This window comes from Thamnophis elegans, chromosome 2, assembly GCF_009769535.1.
Source record: "Thamnophis elegans isolate rThaEle1 chromosome 2, rThaEle1.pri, whole genome shotgun sequence".
Lineage (NCBI taxonomy): Eukaryota > Metazoa > Chordata > Lepidosauria > Squamata > Colubridae > Thamnophis > Thamnophis elegans.
Window position 1 is genome coordinate 27,404,913 of NC_045542.1, and position 21,406 is coordinate 27,426,318.

The 21,406-nt window shown below is 40.0% G+C and overlaps 1 protein-coding gene across 1 annotated transcript in view; it reads left to right on the plus strand.

Annotated features, from left to right (window-relative positions):
• Window positions 1-272: 272 nt before the first annotated feature.
• CS (citrate synthase) overlaps window positions 273-21,406 on the plus strand; it is a 35,693-nt gene continuing 14,559 nt past the window's right edge. Inside the window, exons 1-3 of the mRNA XM_032209137.1 lie at window positions 273-581; window positions 17,439-17,486; window positions 18,676-18,783. Of these exons, the coding sequence (XP_032065028.1) occupies window positions 303-581; window positions 17,439-17,486; window positions 18,676-18,783 (435 nt within the window). The 5' untranslated portion in view covers window positions 273-302. The remainder of the gene's footprint in view (window positions 582-17,438; window positions 17,487-18,675; window positions 18,784-21,406) is intronic.

Genomic DNA, 21,406 nt, shown 5'->3' on the forward strand with positions numbered 1-21,406 from the left:
TATATTAACGTCTACTGAGGACAGAACCGTTTCACACACACACACTCACACTCAGGCAAAACGGGAAGCCGAATCCTCACTTCAGCCAACGCCGCCGAACTTCAAGACGAGCGGGAACGCGCACGGCGCGCGCTTAAAGCCACTTCCCTCAGACGCCTCGCTCAACGTTCCGCCCCCCGCCCTTCCGCGCGCAGCGAAGCCATGTTCGTACACCTCCTGGCAGCCAATCGCAGCGCTTCCCCCGCCGCCGCCGGAAAAGAGGCGCGGCTCTTCGGGGGCCCGAGAGCGAGCAAACTCTGTGAATGCCGCTTCGGGCCTTCTTCCCAGCCTTGCTCCGCCCAGACGCTGCCAGAACCCCCAGCCCCGCTCCTCGTCTTCTTCCCTTGCGCCACCCTCCCTCCCCTCTTCCCGGTCTCCGCCGCCTGCTTTTCTGCCCGCCTCCGAGACCTGCCCTGTCCCCCCCCCTTCTCTCGAGGGCGGCTTCTGCTTTCCCTTTCGCCGCCACTCCACTTTGGTCGGTGCTCGCCATGACCTTGTTGACTGCCGGTAGCAGGGCGGCCGCGCGCCTCTTGGGAGCCAAGGTGAAGATGGTTTTTTTTCCCTCCCCCCTCCCTCTCCTCCCCCCTCTCCGTTCTGCTCCTTCCCCTTTTTTTTCGGTGGGTGGGTGGTGGTGGATAATGGGTGGGGTGGCTGTTCTTCCAAGCGCCATGACCGGGCACGGGTGGAGGAGAGAGAGAGAGAAAGGGCTGCAAGCTGTCACCCCGCAGGGCGGTCTCTCCGCGTGGAAGTTCTCGGCGCTTCCCTTCTCCACGTCAAGCTTGCAGAGGCAGCCCGAAGTGCAACTCGGGAAAGGGTGCCTTGCCTGCCTCCCCCCCCCCCCCGCACCTTGGAAATGCCAGTCCTAAGGACGCTCGGCATGTATATTGTCCTTGGGTTGAGGCGGACTATATTGCCCCCCCTCCGCTCTCTCCCTCTCCAGCAGCTGCCAGGAGGAGAGAGAGTAACGTTCAAAATGTTCTTCATCCTCACTCTTTATTCTCCTTTCTTGTCCCCCACTCTCGCAAAGAGATAATCATTATCATTAGTAGTATTAGTATTTTAAAAGCTTCTGTCCCCGGGGTGCTTCCAGAAACTGGAGAGAGATTGGTAGTTGGAGATCTGTCTCCTAAAGACAACGAACAAACATACATACAAACAAACATCGTCAAGGTCGCCCTTTTCTGTCCCACCGACCCACCCACTCACTTCCCCTCCTCAATATTGCGAAGTTTTTGACCATCTGGTATTTTTCAGGCCTTTGGCGGGAGGGCTCACTCTCTTCCCCCACGTGACCTCTGAAGGGAAAGCTCTTCTTGCCTCTCTGTCATGTTCAATTTATGTACAATATACTCGAATACAGTTTTAAGTTGGTATTTAGGGGAAAGGTGCATGCTGGGTATATGCGTGTTCCTTTGTAAGGCCTGAAAATGATACGGCCAGACTGCTTGAGCTCTGGTGGAAAGAACAGCTTGGAAAATGTGTCTCTCTTCCTCCCTTCCTCTCCCCCTCCCCCTCTTTCTGATCTTCCTTCTATATTAAATAATCTGATAATTTGCAGAAACTGTCAGCTGGAAGAAGGCAGTGAAGTCCACCGTTAAAGTGAGCTTTTTCTTTGTCAGTTTCTAGGGAGGGCCACAAAAAAATAAAATACATGAGTTTTGTTTCAAACATGAAACAAAAGATTTCATCCTCCAAAATTATTTTGGCTTTTTTTTTTTGACTGAGTGCAGTTTGGTAGAAACAAAAGCTGAAATATTTTTACTGTTCTTTGTTTCAATAGAAGAAACACCTGAAACACTTCTTGATGTTCTGTCTATGGATAGCAGTAGGATTCTGATTGAGCATTTGGGGGCTATTAAAATCTGGATGACTATTAGATAGCAGCAAAGGAAACCACACAATTTTAGGAGCTGAAAGGGTACCATTTGAACAACTTTCAACCCATGCCCACAATAAAACAGCTGTTTAGAGCTGTATCTGGAAAGAAAATCGAAACATGCATATTTTGGTTTGTACATAAACCACTTGAGACTAGCTGTTCCTTGGACAAACTATTAGTGTTACATCTGAAGAGAGGATTAGGCCTGTGCTTTTTCTTTTGTATAGTTTGGAGTAGTAGTCTCTTAAAGTTAACCTCTTAACATTGGATTATTTATTGTTGCTGATTTCTTAATGTGATTGTGGTAATCAAATACATTGAAGGGGATGAGTAATTCAATTTTTTGGTGCAAACTTGAAATTTTTAAAGCTAATGAATATATTGGAACACTCAATTATATCTCAATATAGTATGATAGGTAATAGTAATTTATGGGAACAAGTTCTTGAAGATGGTAATTTCCCTCTTTGAACATTTTTGGTAATATTCTCTTTTGGCATACAATCCCATTATCTGACTTTTACAGAAAGTTCAATAGTCTGTTTGCTCTTGTCTTGCCAGGGAAGTCTGCCCATGATCTGTTTATAGGGTAAACAGATTCTCTTTTTTTAATCTGGCCTCCAGACCTACTAAATTCCCTAGCAAATAGATTCAAATGCTGATTCCAGTGCACTTATTTTTAGATTTATTTACCATTCCTGGTCCACCCACCCCCGCCCTGTTGCTGTACTCAGCATTTCCCCCCCCAAAAAGTTTAATCTGAGCCAATTCTGGGTGGAACAGTGATGTGGTGCTTTCATGTACAAGAAACATGGATAGTGAAGATTAGGATAAAAAGTAGATAAACTGCAGTTATAATAACCTGCATAAACTGCTGGTCTTTATGTTCTTAATCCCTTTTTACTTTTGACTTGGTTTTTTTTTCTGCTTGGTTTATTTGCCTTTATATTTGTATATTTTATTATCTTCTGAATAATTGTATTTCTACCGCTTTTCAGTTTATTAGATGGAAGTTGGAAGTAGTATTTTCTAGGAATAGGATATGTAACATGTTCTTGGGCTCTACTCAGAGGTGGGTTGCTCCCAGTTTGACCTGGATCAGGCGAACTGGTAGTGGCGGCGGTGGGAGGCCCCGCCCACCCACCTGGACACTTCTGCTCATGCACGAACCAGTAGTCAAAAAAATAGAAACCCACCATTCGCTCTACTGTAGAATTAGAAATTTCTATGAACATATGATTCTCCTATATTAGTTTTTATAAATAGCAGCAGGTATTCCAGGTCCAGGAGCAAGAGACATTGTTAATAGTCTGAAGTTCAGATACTTAGCAGGATTTATGATACATGATCTTCCAGAACCCTTGATACTTTGGTAAGTACTTTCTTTGGAATATGGACTATGTTCAAGAGCAAATGTATGGGAGGTTGACAAGCAAAAGAAAGACAGAGTTGCATTTTTAGTGTGGCCTAATGGCTGATATATTTATATGCCCACCGACATTGTCTTGATAATTATTTAGAAGTGCCTATAAAGGATAATTAAATATATTTGTGGGTGGAATATATTGTAATTGGAATGACAGGGTTTTTTAATGCATTCATTTCATTGTTAGGGAAACAAACATGTTGGGAATAGTTACATGTTGGGGAAAATAATGAATCCAGTGATTGGCTTCATGATTTTAAGTCTGGTATATTCTATGTAAAGTGTGAAACTTTAAAGGTGGAAGTATGAATCCCTGGTGCTTAAGAATTTGGGAAAAGCTGTAATTATGATTGGATTATTGTTGTGCAATTAGATGCAAATGTATTTACTTACCTATCCTACTATAATCAGTGGACCAGGTGTGTGCCCACTTTCTATGCACAGAGAGGTTGATTAGAAACTTAGCTTTGCCCTAAATTTCTGTTAAAAGCATGTTGGATATTTTTTTAACAGCCAAATTCAGTGGTAGGATTCAAATAATTTAACAACCTGTTCTCTACCCTAATGACCAGCTGTGTAGGTGTAGCTCAGTGGTCATGTGACTGGGTGGGCATGGCCAACTCAACATCATTCAGGTCGATGGACGCTTCGCCTTAGCTGTGACAATGTAATAAGGGTTAACCGGAGAGGCAGTTTCTATAAGCAGGGCAATAAAGATTAGGCTAGAAACAACACCAGAATGTTGCCTTCCTGTCTTCCTTAAAGAATTAGCACCGTAAAGTGGAAAAAAACAAATGAGTTTTCTTCCAACAACCGGTTCTCCAAACTGTTTAGAAAGTTAACAACAGGTTCTCCCAAATAGGTACAAGCTGACTGAATCCCACCAATGAGCAAAGTCTTTATTTCTGATATGTTCTGAAAATAAAGATGTGAGATTATATTCTTTCTGCAGTTATAGATATAATTGTATATTAAATGAGGAAAAGAGGGGTAGTGAAAAGAGGATGGGTCCTAAATGTCAGCAAAGTAAAAACTTTATTAATCAGGCTTAGGCCATTTTGAATGGACACCTTTGTCAAGAGCATTATATAAAATAAGAGATTATGGATGGATGAATGGATGGATGGATGGATGGATGGATGGATGGATGGATGGATGGATAGATAGATAGATAGATGATAGATAGATAGATAGATAGATAGATAGATAGATAGATAGATAGATAGATAGATATGCTTGTTATACAACAAGTAGGCCAAATCCAGAAACACTTATTTGTTGTTGTTTGAATAAAGCATTATAGAAGCATTAAAAAGCATTATAGAAGCATTAAAATGTATTGCTTGTTCAGTATTACCTAAACTTAGATTAAAACATGGACTCTCAAGAATGAATTAATACATATTCAAAAATAAAAATAAAAATTACAAAATTTTCACTCAGTAGTCATGTAAAGATTTACTATATGTTTAGCCAGTTAAACATATAGCTTGCTTTAATTCTCAAAATGTAAAAAGGTCTTTTTGATGCACATCAGAGGTGGGTTGCTACTGGTTTGCACTGGTTCGGGTGAACCGGTAGTGGAACTTGTGACTGGGTCACCGAAACGGTAGGGATGGCAGGCTTGCCATGTCCCCGAACCGGTACCCACGGCATGTCCTTTTGGCCTTTTTTAATGTCCTGCGCATGCAGAGTCCTATTTATAGGCAACTGCGCACCCACTTGGAGCGTGCATCAGGTGCGCAGATCGCAAGTGCACATATGCAAATCGCAAGCACACCGAAATAGCAGTTATGCCGGCAGCAACCCACCCTTGAGGCACATATATGCTTATGCTGACAAAACATGTACTTATTGGAATGGATGAATGAAACAAATTCAGCTTTACTTCCTTTATAACCTTTATTTGAAGTTAGGAACATATATTGTTGGTCCTAAGAAGTAAATTTTAATACTCGTTGATTCTTAAATTAGCCAAGTTCTGATCTCTGGAGTTTCTCAAGTTTAGTTTTTGTTGTATTTAAAACGAAACAACACTTCTCCCCCCCACCAAAACTGAAAGCAAATAACACTATTTTTTAATAAACAAATGCAATACACATATTTGGCAACCCTATTGTGTCAACTTCAGATAAGGAAAGGTGCTTGATTATATCTTGTAAGACACGCCAAACTGTTTAGATAATAGCTCTTTTCTCTTGGCAGGTTGCTTCAACAGCTTTGCTTTGTGTTGTCATATTAGTTTTGAGCCATAGTGTTATTGGGGCCACTTTTACTCTTCCTCTTGGATACAGTTGAAAGCTGTGAAGAGAAAAAGAAAGACTAATTGGCACTGCTGAACCTTATTTTCAATTGGCATCATCTTAGTGAAAAGAACAAGAAGAGCCAGAGGTTCTTGCTTAACCAGTTGGGGTGGTAGTGAATTAACAGCCATGCTCAGATACATTGGTAAGATTGCATCATTCAGGTGCTGATAACCAAGTTAAAATGACACAAAGGCCCTTGGCTGGCCTTGTTTCACCTTAATTGTACTCAATGGTGCATAGGGTGTCAGCTCATGGTGCTAAATATTGAGAGTTGTATGGTTATTGGGATTTATTATGATAGTCCTCTAAATAATGTGGGGATCTGAAAATGGGAATAGCATTCTATTTTTCTGTAAATGTATGTAGTTTCAGTGTCAACATTAGGAAGCCAAGCAGATCAAGCCTGATAATCTTTAATTACTCCTGCTAGATTTGGGAAAAATAAAACTATAGTTGCATGTCTCTGTTTAAGAGACTTAGCATATCCTGTCTTCTGCTACCTGAGTAGATTTATGTAAGTATTCCATAAACACTTGACAAATAAAAAGTTGTCTTCTGTAGAAAGAAAATAGTGTCCTGGATAGGGCTCTATATCTATTATTCCTGACTCTATTTAGAAGGACAGGATATGTGAGGACTTGATTTTCAATCTTTTTGTTTATGTGTAGTGCAATATATATGTTAATGTATATTAGTCTGCTAGCATAGTATATGTAGTTTGCTAGCATATTTTCCCTTCCAGACCTAAAAAAAATTTTAACCAATGAATGCCTTCCTCCTTTGCATATATACTTCAGCTATATCAAAGCTGCATATTATAAAGCCAAATCCATGGAAAGGATTGATTTGGAATTTGGAAATCCTTCTTTCACATATTGGTGCTTGTTAATGTATAATGACTGAAGCAAGTTTTAGCCTTGTATATGTACACATGGGTAAGTATGTGCCATGAAATGCAGATTCCGGACACAAGTTAGTTTCTTGGTCTCTCTGAAGCTCTGAGAGGTGTACAAACATGTGGCAAGGGTTGGCTGAAAGGTACAGACTAAAGCAGGCTTCTGGTTTGTTTGTTTACTTCTCAGCCTAACTTGTTGCCCTGGGATTTTGTAGTTGTCTCACATCTAAGCACTAAACAGGGCCAGTCCTGCTTGACTGATTCCAAAGAAAACGAGGTCAACTAAATGCTGCTACCTACCTAGCATTTTGTGAAACAACATTGGAGGGAATGAAACCCAGATTTCTTCTGATAACTGTAGTACCAAGCTCTATCATTGAGAGTAGCTCTTCTAATCTGTGCTTTCTGGAAATGAGGGCAAATTTTGTGCAGGGATCATTACCTATATAAATGAAAGAATTTATTACTCCTTGATTAGAGATTGCCTTGTATAGTGAACATTTGCAGTTACAACCTTGATGAAAAGGTAGCTTTGTGATCAGACCTTGCATTTACGACCTTCGCAGGTCTGAAAAATAAAGGAAGGTTGTAGTACAGTAAACTTTGTCATTGTTTGTTTATCAGGGGATCTCTGAACCTGTTAATGGTTGTCTAACAAAGAACATTGCTATGCTAGCTACGAAGAAGGAAAGTTCCAAAATTTGACAACCTGCTTAGTTTCCAGCATGGATGTAGAACATGTTTTCTCTTTCTTTTTTCTGTTAAACCTTTTCCTTGGTTCTGTTTCACTTAAAAATATATAAAATAAAAATATTGAATCAGGATTGAACTACATCGGCACAAGCTTGCAAGGTTTTTTTTTTTTTTTTGCCAACAAGACAAAAATGATTTCTGGATGCTATTTTTCAGGATGCTTGTTTTAATCTTTCCACTGTACCTTGCAGTCCTGAAATTCCCTGGTGGTCTCTCACCCTAATAATAAACAAGCTTGGTTATACTGAGCTAAATGTACAGAGCATCTTGATGCGGGTGAAAAAAGAGAGTGCAAAAGTTGACTTGAAACTCAACATTAAGAAAACTAAGACCATGGCATCCGGCACTCTTAATTCCTGGCAAATAGATGGGGAAGAAATGGAGGTAGTTATTTTATTTTCCTGGGCTCCAAGATCACTGCAGATGGGGAATGCAGCCAAGAAATTAAAAGATGCTTGCTCCTGGGGAGGAAAGCTATGGCAGATCTAGACAGCATACTAAAAAGCAGAGACATCACCCTGCCAACAAAAGTGTGTGTAGTCAAAGCTATGGTTTTCCCAGTTGTATGATTGTGAAGGTTGGACCATAAGAAAGACTGAGGGCAAAAGAATTGAGGCCTTTGAACTCTGGTGCTGGAGAAAACTCCTGTGAGTCTCTTGGACTGCAAAGCGGTCAAACCAGTCAGTCCTAGAGGAGATCATCCGTGACTGCTGTTTAGAAGGCCAGATCCTGAAGATGAAACTTAAATACTTTGGCCACCTAATGAGAAGGAAGGACTCACTGGAGAAGAGCCTAATGCTGGGAAAGACTGAGGGCAAAAGAAGATGGGAACACCAGAGAATGAGGTGGCTGAATGGTGTCACCAAGTCAGTTGACAAGAGCTTAAATAGATTCCAGAGGATGATAGAGGACAGGAAGGCCTGGAGCAGTGATGCCTAACCTTTTTCTAAAGGTGTGCCAGAATTGTGTGTGCGCATGCTATTGCGCGTGCATGGGCGCAAGTGCATGCGGGAATGAAGTTTCGGTTGGCCTGTTGGGCCTGTTTTTTGCCCTTTCCAGGCTCCAGAGACTTTCCTGACGCCTGGGGAGGGCGAAAACGGTCTCCCACAGCCCTCTGAAAGACCGAAAATCAGTCCATGCTGGAGCTGAGGGCTGCCATACTGGCAAATATGGCTCTGCATGCCACAGGTTCGCCATCACGGGCCTGGAGGAACGTTGTCCATGGAGTTGTGATGGGTTGGACACAACTTCACAAACAACAACAACAAATGTACATAAGACCTACTAGGTACAACCGTTGACTGCCAGTGCTCAAATACTAGTCTCCTCTGTTCAAATTCAAATAAGTGCTGTTATTAAAATAAGCCAGTTGAGCCCTAGCTGTTCCGACAACACATTCATCCATTAAACTTGTCTTCTCAAAGAAGTAAAAAAATACTCTAAACTGTATTGATATAGGTGGCAAACAAATTCCATGCATATATACATAGTGACCTGAGCTCACCATTGAAGCATGTTGAGACATTTTTTGGTTTTCCTCTTGTGCATTCTGCGTACTTGAAGGCCTGGACCTGCAGAGCATGGAAAAAAGGCTTTGGATTTTAAAAGGAATTCCTACTGTAATATAGGACACATTACAAGGATACTTACTGAAACCATATTGTTTCTGGTGGTCTTGCCCATGAAGTAAAAATTGGTTTGACATTAAATATCTAATCTGGTGAACACGGAAATAGAGATCATGTAAACTAGTCTACTTATCTATCCCCAGCCTGATATATTCATGATATGTTGGGGCTGCAGCTCTTGAAATACTCAGCTGACATTCAAGTTGCTAATTTGCTAGGAAGGCTAAAACAATCAGTTGAAATTCCTGATTTTCTTATTAGATAACCCCATTGCTAAGGATTACATGAATCCTATAATAATGGTATTGTGGTGAATATTTATATCACATGGAAGCTTTATTTCATAGATGTTCTTCAGTAAAAGGAAAGTTTAATTGAAGAAATGAGAACGAGTCATAGAATTCTCACCAACTGCTTTGGGGCAGGGTGGTTCTGAACTGTATGAGAAGTACTAATATGAGAAAGTTAAATAGCAGTGCCCCTTTAAGTAGTGGGTGGGTCTAATGTCTGAAGCAGGTTTTTTTTTTAAAATCACTGACTAGGTCCTAGGAATGTCTTTCTACTTCAAGTGCTTGATACTTTCTGCAGTGGTTTTCAGTAGGGCAACTCTGTGCTGTTTTGAGAGGCATATGAAATTGAGAGAGCAGGTGGAAGGAAAGTTGAATCCTGGAAAGCAGATTTAGAATCTCTGAATTCTATATAAAAACAAAGCATTTTGTGTTGTTGATTGATTAATGAAGGACACTTGAAAAATAAATTGTGGGTGTGCATATAGGTTTTCTAGAGGGTTTTTTTTTGGGGGGGGGGGGTCCTGGCAAGAAAAGTTTGCCAGAAACCACCAACCCTCCACAGTTTTGTTTCTATTAGCAAATTATATCATTTAGATTCCCTGTTAAGTCTATTAAAGCAAATTTCAATGTACAGTAGCTCAGAGTTGAAATGTGGAGTCCTTGGTGCTCTCTGAACATGGTTATTTGCTTGCAGATGTTTCATTACCCAACTAGATAATATCAATGCTAGTAAGTGTGGGATTTTTATACAATAGCTTGTTCTGCCAGTGTTGGTGGGGGTGTGGTTTTCTCCATGGTAGTTTCTTGATTAAAATACTTTCTGCTTGATTGTGTTAATCTGCTTTTTGGCTGCTGAAGGAGATATATTTTGATCTTTTTGTTTCCTCCTTAGCTTAGCTTTTTTATTGTCTTTTGAGACTTTTGAGTCTCCCTTTTTAAAACTCTGTTGTCTCTTGTGCTCTCTGAGTTTTGTTGTTTGCTCACAGATGTCTTATTAGTCAACTAGGTAACGTCACCAGTGCCTAGTAGGGTAATGAAATGGTTCAAACCAAACAGCTAAACTCAGAGCACCAAGAACTGCACAATTCAAGCATAAGCTGTACATACTCTCTTTTATTGGAAACCCAATATATGTGTCAACATAACATAGTTAGGGATTATTCCCATTCTTCCCTGAATCTTGGAAGTTTATTTATGTTGCTAACCTAAATGCTTTTCTGCCTCTCTTCTGCCCTGGATCAGATAAAGTATGAGAGGTATTGTAGATCTGAGTAACCTAGACATTCCACAGAGCACGCTAAGCTAAACCAAACAGAATCAAACAAAATACAAATAGTTTTCAAGTTGCAACCATAATGGAGCCCAGAATTTCAGTCATAAATTTTTGCAGTTGTAAATGGAGGCCTCATATGATCGGATTCGATTTTATGATCACTTTTATGTTTGTCATAAATGAGTGGCTGTGGTCATTAAACAATTCACGTGGTTGTTAAGCAAATCCCTTCTCCTGAATGGGCATTTTTTTCCTGGAAACGGGCAAAAATGTCACAAATTGCAATCATTACCATGGAACATTGTAGTTGGTTGTAAATGCAAGCTTATTCCCAAGCATCCAAAGCACACTCCTATAAATGTGAAGGGATGTGGCTCGGTTGACAAGTTAAAGTAAAGCAGATTTGATAGCTTGCTGGGTTCTCAGTTGAAGTTCAACTTTGCTAGTGACATTATTAGTGTGTAGGAATTCATAGCAGAGTTTAGCAATGTATTTAGCATGGGCATAAGCTTAGGCTTGAGAATAATGGTTAATAATTGACTTATCCAAAGTTATACTGTGTAATAGTACTTCATTCATATTTAGCTTGCTTTCCATATTTGTGAGCTGAAAGCCAACAGACAATCTTAAAAAGAAATAGGGGTATTTATAGTACAATACAGCCAACATGTTTTAAACCTTATGATCTTTATTTAATAAATTTTGTAACAAATAATTACTCCTTTTTTCCATAACAGAAAGCACAGAGAGAAGATTTCTTTTAATTTTCATTTGTTTTTAAACTGCCCCAATCAGCTGCAGAAATTACACCTACTATTACAAAATATGAGTGGGGTAATAAATGGACGGGGGGGGGGGGGAATGTTATGAAAGAAAAGCAGTGCAAATGTTGAAGTGGTTAGAAGCATTTAACATTTGGGGGCACATGCAATTGGTGCATGCTAACATACTGTTTGCATGATAGGTGCTGCTAGGTTTCAGTTCTTTGCTTTGTGGCTAGTTGCATAGGAGATAAAGTAATCCAAATGGACACAGCAAATTATTTATACTAGTAACAGGAACACCTAACTACCATTTTCATTCCAGAAATGTAAATAACTCACAAGGCTTTTTTTGAATTGTATAGTTGGCTTACATTCAATTCAGTAATACAAATGTAGGTAGTCCTAGACTTATGACCATAATTGAGCCTGGAAATACAGACGTAAGTCATGGCAGTTTTAAGCAGGTCACCGTGTGACCACATCTGATTTTACAATCTTGTTGATAGCAATAGTTGGGCAAACAGCGTGGTCATTAGGTGACCTCTACAGCTGTTAAGTGATTCAGGTTTCCCCAATGGACATTTTTTGCCGGAAGCCAAAATAAAATGCTGGAAAGGGAGGAAATGCCAGAAATCACCCTCATGTGATCATGAGACCCTACAAATAGTTATAAATGAGAGCTGGTGGCTAAGCACCCAAAATGCAATTATATGACCTGAGCGGGGGGGGGGGGGGATTGGAATTTTGGAAAAGTTCATAAGAAGCTCTGGGGGTGGTGTGTCGTGACTTTGAACAGTCACTAAATGAGCAGTCATTAAATGAGACTGCTTGTGCTTACATTATAGTTGGTCACACAGCCAGATGTTTTAAACTGGATTTGGCTTTTCTGAATCCTTTCCAAGGACTTGGGATAGGCAGATGTTGTCTAATGATATTAAAGATATCGGCGTTGATAGCTGTTTCAAGCACAGCTGCTTTTTGCAAAATTGACTGATTGTGATTTTGTCAATGCTGATGAAGTTCAAGTGGTGCTCCTCCAAATGTTTTGGAATTGTGCCCAATATTACCATTAGTAGTATCTTTGTTTTCTTTTGCTACAGTTGTTGTACTTCTATTTGCAAATCTTTATATTTTGTGATTTTCTTCACTTCATTTCTTTCTATTCTTTGGTCTCCAGGTATTGCAGTTTGTTTATTATTATACAGTCCATTACATATTTCACCTATTTGTACATGCAAGTTAACTTTTTATAACTATGCACAAAATGAATTGCTTTATAATAATATTATTGCTCTTAATATAAGTCTTAATGTGCCCAAATTAGCTTTTTAACTGCTTCATGGCTTTCTTTTGTCTTGAGTATCAGTAGGTTACATTCAAACAATATCTGATACAATCCAAAGAATTACAGATTTACAGGGTAATTGCGTATCTAGATTTTTGGTAAAGCAAGATTTTTGGTTCTTCAAGGACACAGTGAGATCCTCAGCTTGTAATCTCCATGTTGCCTCTTAATACTTTTATTGAGTCTTGCAAAAACAGAAAAAGCTTCTAAATTGCTAACCCACCTAGCCCATCTGTCCAAATACCTAATAACTCACAGCTCAAAATAATAAATACAAGTAATTTTTTTCTAAATCTGATTAAATTCCAAAGCCTTTAGGATTTATACAAATTATTTTTATATTCCATATTAAACAATAGTTCAAGTATTCCATACTTTTAACACATAGTTAAATGCTATGGTGGAATAATTGCAGTGGTAGTGTTGCTGATCTTCCAAATGGTGTCTTTAGAACAGTGCTAGTTGGGAATATAGGTAGTCCTCAAGTTATGACCATTGACCATTAGAAATGTTGGCAACACTGAATGAAAAGATGAACAGTTATGGCTGTTACAGCATCCCCAGGGACATATGATCAAAATTTGGCCGCTTGGTAACCTGCTTGTACTTAAGACCGTAGAGACATTTAAACTCCTCCTATCCCCCCCCTTTCTCCCCCCCCACATGCCCTTTTGACCCCTTGCCATACAGGAAATCCCCCCCCCCACCTTAGCTGACTGTTGTCTTCTTGCTCTACTACTGACCAAGCATGCCCGACCTGGCCCTTTCCAAAGAAGTGCTGGCTGCATGAGGCTTCTCTTTCTTAGGTTGTGCATGATGATTTCCTTGCGAGATCTGGGGAAGACGGCTTCACATAGCCAGCAGCGTGAGCAATAAGATGATGAATGACAGCTGGGGCTGCAGAGCACAGGGCAACAGGCTGCGAGCTGTGGCCTAGCAAGGGTAACTGCAATTGGAACTGGGCTGGGGTTTCCTAGGGCAGCTGGGGCTTTGCGCTACACTGCTGGGCTGGAGTAAGCTGGGGGTGGGCTTTGCACTATGAAGAGCTTTGAACTGTAGCCCAGGGGCTTTCTTTCAGCCCCAGAGATACGGCATACCAAGAAGCTCCTTTGTGCCTCACTGCTGAGCCAGGCTCAAATGTCAAAGGCGTTCGGGGACATCCACCGCTTCCTGGCAAGTAGACGCCAGAGCCGCAGCATGGCAAGTAGGCCTAGAACCACAGTTCTGGAGCTCTTTCCTGTCCCAGAAGGCAGGCTGCAGGGTGGCCAAAAGGGCAGAGATGGGGGGGTATAGATAGTCTCTTTGGTTTAGGACTAGGAAGGACCTAGCTAGGAATGGCTTAGATTGAGAAGGGTCCTTGGCTATCGACCGGTGGAATTTGGTTATCAACAGCAATAGGATTGGGATTTTTTTAATTTAGTTATTAAATTTATTTACCACGTTTGGTAGAGATGGGGAGGCATGGAAAAAAAATTGGGGGGGACCAGCTCCCCCCCCCCTTTTTTCCCCAAATGGCTTTTTCCAGTTTTTTCCCCCAGGCCTTCTCATCTCTACGCCCATCTCATTTTGAAGAGATGCTAGGCAGCTTATAGCATAAAAACCTTAAAATTTAACAACAACAAATATTTCTAACCCAATAAGTGGCAATACTATCAAGGTAAAATTGTGGTCATAAGATGGGGAAGGAGGAACTACACAGGGGGTGGGGGTTTTCTGAATCCATCAACCACTCTAAGTATGATGCTGCTTCCCATTTGGGGCTCGAAGCCATCTGGCTGAGCCAGGTCTTAAGGCTCTTGTGAAAGATCAGAAATGAGGGAACTGATCTCATCTGGGGGGGAGGGGGGGAGATGTTCCAAAATGCAGAAATCATGGCTCTCCTCCTGGATCCCCGCAGCCGAAATTCCTTGAATGATGGGATCTGCAGTATGCCCCCTCTTGTTGGCACGGATGGGGTGGACCAGTCTCGGTGGGATAAAATTCTTCCTCAAGTAACATGGACCCATGCCATGCAGAGCTTTAGAAGTGATAACCGGCACCTTGAATTGTACCCAAAAGCAAACTGGCAATCAGTGCAGCTCAGAGAGCGTCAGGATTGCCAAGTGTTGGGATTAGGTAAAATTGCACTTGTCGAGGACTATCTGTATAGACATGATTCAAATATCGGTAGGAAATTCAATCACTTGGCCAAAAAGTGATTTGAAATAACCATACTTTGTGTATCATCCAATTAATATTGTTTTTCTACAACCTTCCTTGGGGAGATGCCCCAGAATAGTTCTCTTAAGTCCAGAGTAAAGAAGAAGTAAAAGTTGCTTAGATACAGCTCTAGGAGCCGTACCACTTGTCCTTAAGCCTCCTTCATTCGTTTGAGCAGTGTCTGAGATTTTTTTCTTCCTCTTTCTGATCTGATCTAGGAGTAAAACAGCTTTCTGGTGCAAGCTAAAGCTAAGCTACAGTACGCTGCTGTTTTTTTAATGTTGAACTTCCAGTTTTGGCAGTATAATTGAATATTTAATAGTCTTAAAATTGAAAGTCACTATTTCTGGCTACAGCCGGCTTTCTCTGCTTTTTATTTAGTGGAATGGCTTTGTGGAAACAGCAATAACATTTTCTGAAAGAGTTTGATGATGCCCCAATATTTTTAATGGGCTCAGCTCATAGCAGTGTCTGTAGTGGGACATTTTTTGCCAGTCAGAGCAATGTACGTGTCAAGCCAGATTGCTCACTTGCTACGTGGGCTGCCCAAGAACGAAAGCCTCCATCTATGTGCTCCTCAGAGGGCATTAGAAGGAAAGCTGTTGAAGAGGTAAGCAGATAAAGAGAGACATTAACAAACACCAGTTCAAGGATGCTGAGAAGTTTCTGCAAGGAAGCTGAAAGTCAGCTGGAAGTAGGCAAGAAATTGTCAGCAATGTTTGTGAAATTACTGATTAAGAAACGAGCATTTTATAATTCGGCTGAGTTCTAGAAAGCACTGATTACTATTACTACTTAATGGGGGCAAAGTAGCTTTATCTTGGCAAAGGTTTTGCAGAGGTTTGATTCGATGTAGTGGGATGTAACTCACATAATTTATTGGTGCCTTGGGTCTAGACAAGAGTATCAATCTGAAGAATTATATGCAAAATACTCTTGTTGTTAAGAGGTGTAGCTCAGTTTTTATAGCACACATTTTTCCATGCAGAAAGTTCAATCTCTGTAGGAAAGGCTGGCAAATACTGCAGTCTTGAAACCTTGAAAGTTGCTGGCAGGCAAGGCAGACTAGTTGTGTTGTGGGGGCAGCAACTTCATACGTTCAGTATCTTTCATTAAATCATCAGCAGAGCCCTTTCACTGTCACTGTGGCTTATTTCTGTGCTGTGATTAGATAAAATCAGATCTACTTAAGAAGCAATCAGTTTTAACAAGTCTCCAACTTGATGGCATAAGCTTAGTAGGTAGGACAGATGGTCCTACCAAGCTATATTTTCCTGCAGGCAAAAGGTATTCTGTAACTCCATAAGTGGATTGATTCTGTTTTTTTAAACTGTTTTTCATTGCCTTAAAGCAGTATGTGCATTCTTTGGTTTGATTCAGGGTGTGGTATGAACCAGGCACTCAGATTTGTTGATTTCATCAAACATATTACTACCTACCCCCTAACAGCTCCAGACAGTTTACAAAAATACTATAAAAACAATTGTCCAAATATTTCCGTTCTCTAGATATTTGGATTATAATTCATAGGAAGTCTGACCATTGACCATACTAGATGAGATGTGGAGTCCTTGGATCTTTCTGAGTTTGATTGTTTGCTTGCAGATGTTTCACTACCTAACAAAGTAATGCATTCAGTGCTAGAAGGGAGTGGGAGTCACTCTGTATCAAGCTCAGACAGCATCAGGACTCCACAGTTCAATCCTGAGCTAATATAGTCTCTTCTATTTATACTGGATGTGGTTTGTAGAATTCCAAAACATATAAAAGGACCATATGAGTAAGTTGGTGCAAAATAGAGAACATGGGCTGATGATGAGAAGATAATACCTATTAATGAATATTAGCCATCTTTTGAAAGTTAAGTTTTCCCAACATTAACTCTTAGTTTTAGCCTGTTTTGTGATTAAGATTGTAGGAAACTTGTTCATGCCCCAGGTGTGGCATTAAGATGAATATGAAGATGAGGTTGCGTTACAACTGCTAAACAGAGGTGCAGCATTGTGTGTTGTTTCTAGAAACAAGTTTAAAGAGGAAAAAACAACAACAATCCAAGTGTTATCCAGGTTGAGCCTCCTCTAACTTTATTGACTTCCTGGAAGTAAGTCGGGTGCTGGGGCTAAAGCCAGAATGAGAAAACTGTTGTAGTACAGTACAGTTGCTAGCTTCCCTAATACCGAAGTTGTTTCCCTAATACTGAGGTTGTGTTAATGGTGCCAGTGCCACTACAGCTTAAAGGGGAGGCCAGCTGCTAATCTCATTCTTTCCTCATGCCCTTCCTTTGGATTTCTAGATACTGACTAAACATTTTAACAGAAATCTGTAGTAAACCAAATGCATATTTGGGATTAACAACTAATGGGAATGCTAATAGGTATATTAAAAACAGAAGACTTGAGTGGTAAGAATTTAAATCATGAAAGATGTTCAAGAGGTTCTAAACTGAAATGAATTTGGGTGCTTGAGTATGGTAGCCACTGGCCCATCTTAAATTATTGAGTCAGTACTGTACATTTCTTCATGTAGCAGTAAACGGTAACTGGAGTTACATGGGACAAAGTGTGCTAAAGGTGCATTATAGAGCATGGAGGATTATTATTGTAGAATTAATGTTTAATATGCTACTTCTTTCTCTTTACAGAATTCATCATGTATCATTTTTGCTGCCAGACATGCAAGTGCTTCTAGTGTAAGTTGTGCTTTTTTTTCCACTTCTTGTTGATGTACAAAACCTGTTGGTTGACTATTTGAGTCTTGACTATACCCAAGATCACTCTAGGTCAGTGATGGCTAACCTCTTCCGGACTGAGTGCCCAAAGTGTGCAAATACAAGTGTCTGTGCCCAAACTGCCAACATGCAATGCACACACGGCCACCACCCACACACCTTCCCGCCCCCCGCACATGCACAGCAGAGACTGCGGGAGGCACCCGCACATGCGTGGCAGAACTGAACTGGGGAGACGGCTCACATGCCCACAGAGGTTGGTGACTGCATTATTGGCACCAGACACATACTTGGTGTCAGTATATATTCTTTTCAAATTTAGTAATTCGTCACATTTGTCAATAAATTTCAGGAGATAGAATAGTTTGCAAAAGCATAACATATTTCACTATTTATGTTTATGATGAGAATTCATAGTATAACCATAAATACAGCGTTGTAGTTACTGGAAAAGGAAGAGGTGATAGTTTTTCAAGTTGATTTTTAAGTTAGGAAGAGTTCAGAAGCATTCTGATAGCTAGGCAAAAATGTAGTTTTGTTTATAAAGTTTTGTATTTCCATTGAAATGATATACCAATGGTTTTAACATATGATACCATTGATAGTCCATGCCTTTTTAATTTACATGCAAGAAAACCAATGGAAAAAGAAAAAAAGGATCAGATTACTTATAACTGTGTGAATAGAACATAGTCTCCAATCTCATCTCATTGTTTTGTGCTCATGTGAAACAAGATGATGAGCGAAAATGGTACAAAACCACTAAATCTTTAAAAAAATTAATGAAGGTTTTTGTAATCGCTTTTATCAGCAAAAATATGAAACCACTAGATTAAAGCACAGGCAAGTCGATAACACAAAATTGTAAATGTGAAAAATTTGAAAATGTGATCTGAAGGGGGAAAAAGTATAGAAATAACAAAGGGGAATCTACCTGGTGAACCAGAGGTCATGATATTAGGACAAAACTTCTCTTGGTGTAGATTGTACCCAGGACTACTGTAAAATAAATATAAAACAAATATGAGCAACGTTTTATTTCATAACATTGACTTCTTTTTCTCTCATGTACCATTTTTGTAGGTTGGTTTTCTACCATCGACAATAGTTGATTTGTTATGTATAACATTAGACATTATTTTATTTTCAGAATCTGAAAGATGTTCTTGCAAATATGATACCCAAAGAACAAGCAAGACTTAAAAGCTTCAGACAACAACATGGCAGTACTGTCATTGGACAAATCACTGTAGATATGGTAAGTTGCATTGCTATACAAGCAAGAGTGGAGAAGACATCAGTGTGCAATTAGTCTGGCTTCTGTACTCTGCAGGAAATGAAATTGTTATGATGGTACGTTGCTAGACACCTACTCTGTGTACCAGACATTAGTATCAGGTCTGGATAAAAAAAATCAGAAAATGTTTGAGTGTGTGGGAAAAAAAGGAAGAAGATTCAGATCCAATTGTAGATTACATAAGAGCTCCAGATTCAGCTTGCATGTCTCGAGTGAAAAGCTGGCAAGAATCAGGACTAGAATTAACCTCTCTCTGGGATCTTGGAGAACTGCTTAGTATTTGTTTCTCATTGGTCTGCGTTACGTAGAAACTATTTTCTTTATGTTTGAATGGGAACAATTCTTCATGTGTCCTAGAATAGACTGAGGTTCTTCACTTGGAATCTGCTGCTGCTCTGCTGAATTGATTTTAATTAAAGATGTGTTCACCTCTTTTTTCAGAGAAACCCCCCCAAAAGATTCGATTCTGAACAGAAAATTATATCAAGCAGTTCAGAATCTGCAACCTGCATACATTTGACAAATTAAAGCAATTGCTTAATATATCTTCCCTAATTTATTCGGAAACATGCACTACTTTGATAATACTGCTTCTGCTTATTAGGGAAGTAACTACCACTACCCAATCTTCAATTCCTGGAAATCTTAGTCACCTCTCTGTCTTTTAAAGCTTCTATTCACGTGTACTTTTCATCATATATCTACAGTTCTAAATGTCTGTATGCTCACAGCTAGGTCATACCGATAATAAACTAGAAGCTTAGTATCACCTTAAATCACAGATATTGGTTGTAGTGACTGTTTCAGCTTTGGTTTTAATTTCCTGTTTTAGCTCAAGATTCAACCAGTAATAGCTGGTACTTCTTAACATCTAAATATCAAATCAAATGTTACTTCCTAGCCCATGAATTCCAATTTCATGTAATAAATTGCATTTTCTCCTTGTTGGATACACTCATGTGCGTTCATTTTGGTTGCATATCTTAGGGTTGTTTATCTACTAGGCCTGAGCCTTCAGATAAAGTTGCAATCCTTAGGGGATTTACAGACTGTTCTATGCACAAAGTAGCTAATTTTAATGATCTATGTCTGGACCAAAGCACATATGTTCCAGGAAGAGGCAGCTCAGAGGATCAGGAAAAAACTTAGGACATCAGCATTAGTGGCTAAGCGAATAGGAAAAAGAAGGCACTGGGAAGATTAGCAGGCAGGCTAGCATCCAGGCTAGGTGCAGGAGGACCATGAGAATGAGGTTCAAAAGCCTTTCTCTAATCATCTGGTAAGACATCTCCAAATTTTGTTTTGACCAAAGTCTGAAGCAACCAAAATGTTCCCAGTTTTGGTCCTGTCAAACTGGAGCCCATTAGGTACTCTATGCCGAAATTTGAATCTCATGGCAGTCAAGGGGGAGCATGTTTTCTGCATGATGCATTTTGCTAGCAGGCACCTAGTTTACTATTCCTCATCTCTAGACAGGCTTTTTCCTCATCTTGTCTCGTTACAAAAATCACTTTAGGTTGAGAAGGGGCAACAGCCTTTAGTGTAAATGTCTGTGTAAGTTTCTGCGTTCATGTGGACACCAGATAAAACTGATGAGTTCTTCATATAAAAAAAATGAAAAAATAAATTGGTAGGATTATACTGGTAGAGAGGAGGAATGATCTGAAGACAGGAAGCCATGATGAAAAACAGGGTAGTGTTTGTTAGTTTTGCATTTTGTCTCGTTTCTGTTTCTTGAAAATTGTTCATATATGACTGATCATTGATTGGCTTGTGTATGTCTTTTCTTAGCTTTTTCTGAGGTGGGTGCTTTGTTGTGCTTTATGGAGAGATGGGTGAGATTTGACATTTGGGGCTCAGTTCCCAGTTCTGTCTTGACCAGCTTGTGTTTTTCTGATTCAGTAAATGAATCAGTAAATTATGTTTTTAAGTTAAAAGAAAAATATATTTAAGAAAATGACTTTGAGTCTACATTTGTTTGGCTTTTATAATTTTTTTTTCGGAATTAGCATGCTTATCCTCTCCTCCCATGCCCCCTTGGTGGCATACTGTCAAACTTCCAAAAGCTTGTAATCCCATGCCAAAGAGGAATAATTACTTCTTGTAGTGTTCCTCTTCCTCTCCCAAAACTGCCATGGGAAGGAGAGAGATAAAAAAGTGAAAATGTGGGGAGAGGGCTCTAGAGAAAACATACTACAGTATCTGAATTATTTTCAGTTAGGATTCAGGCCCAGTCAGAGGACAGAAATTGTATTGGTCATTCTAGTACATGACCTTTGCTGGGACTTTGATGGGTGGAATGCCTCTCATCTAATCCTATTAGATCTTTTCACAGCATTCAGTATCACCATCAAACACATCTTGTTTGGCCCATATATAAGAGTTGAGGACACGATTTTGGTGATTCCCCTCCTCTGAATGGACAATTTTAGTCAGTGGTGCTAGGGGAGAAAATGCTCAAGCCCTTGTGTCCTCCGGTATGATATCCCACAAGCCGCAAGCCTTTCCTCTATGCTATTTAACATCTTCATAACATTGCTGGAAGAGGACATCTGGTGCTGTGATGCCATTAGTATGCTGAAGA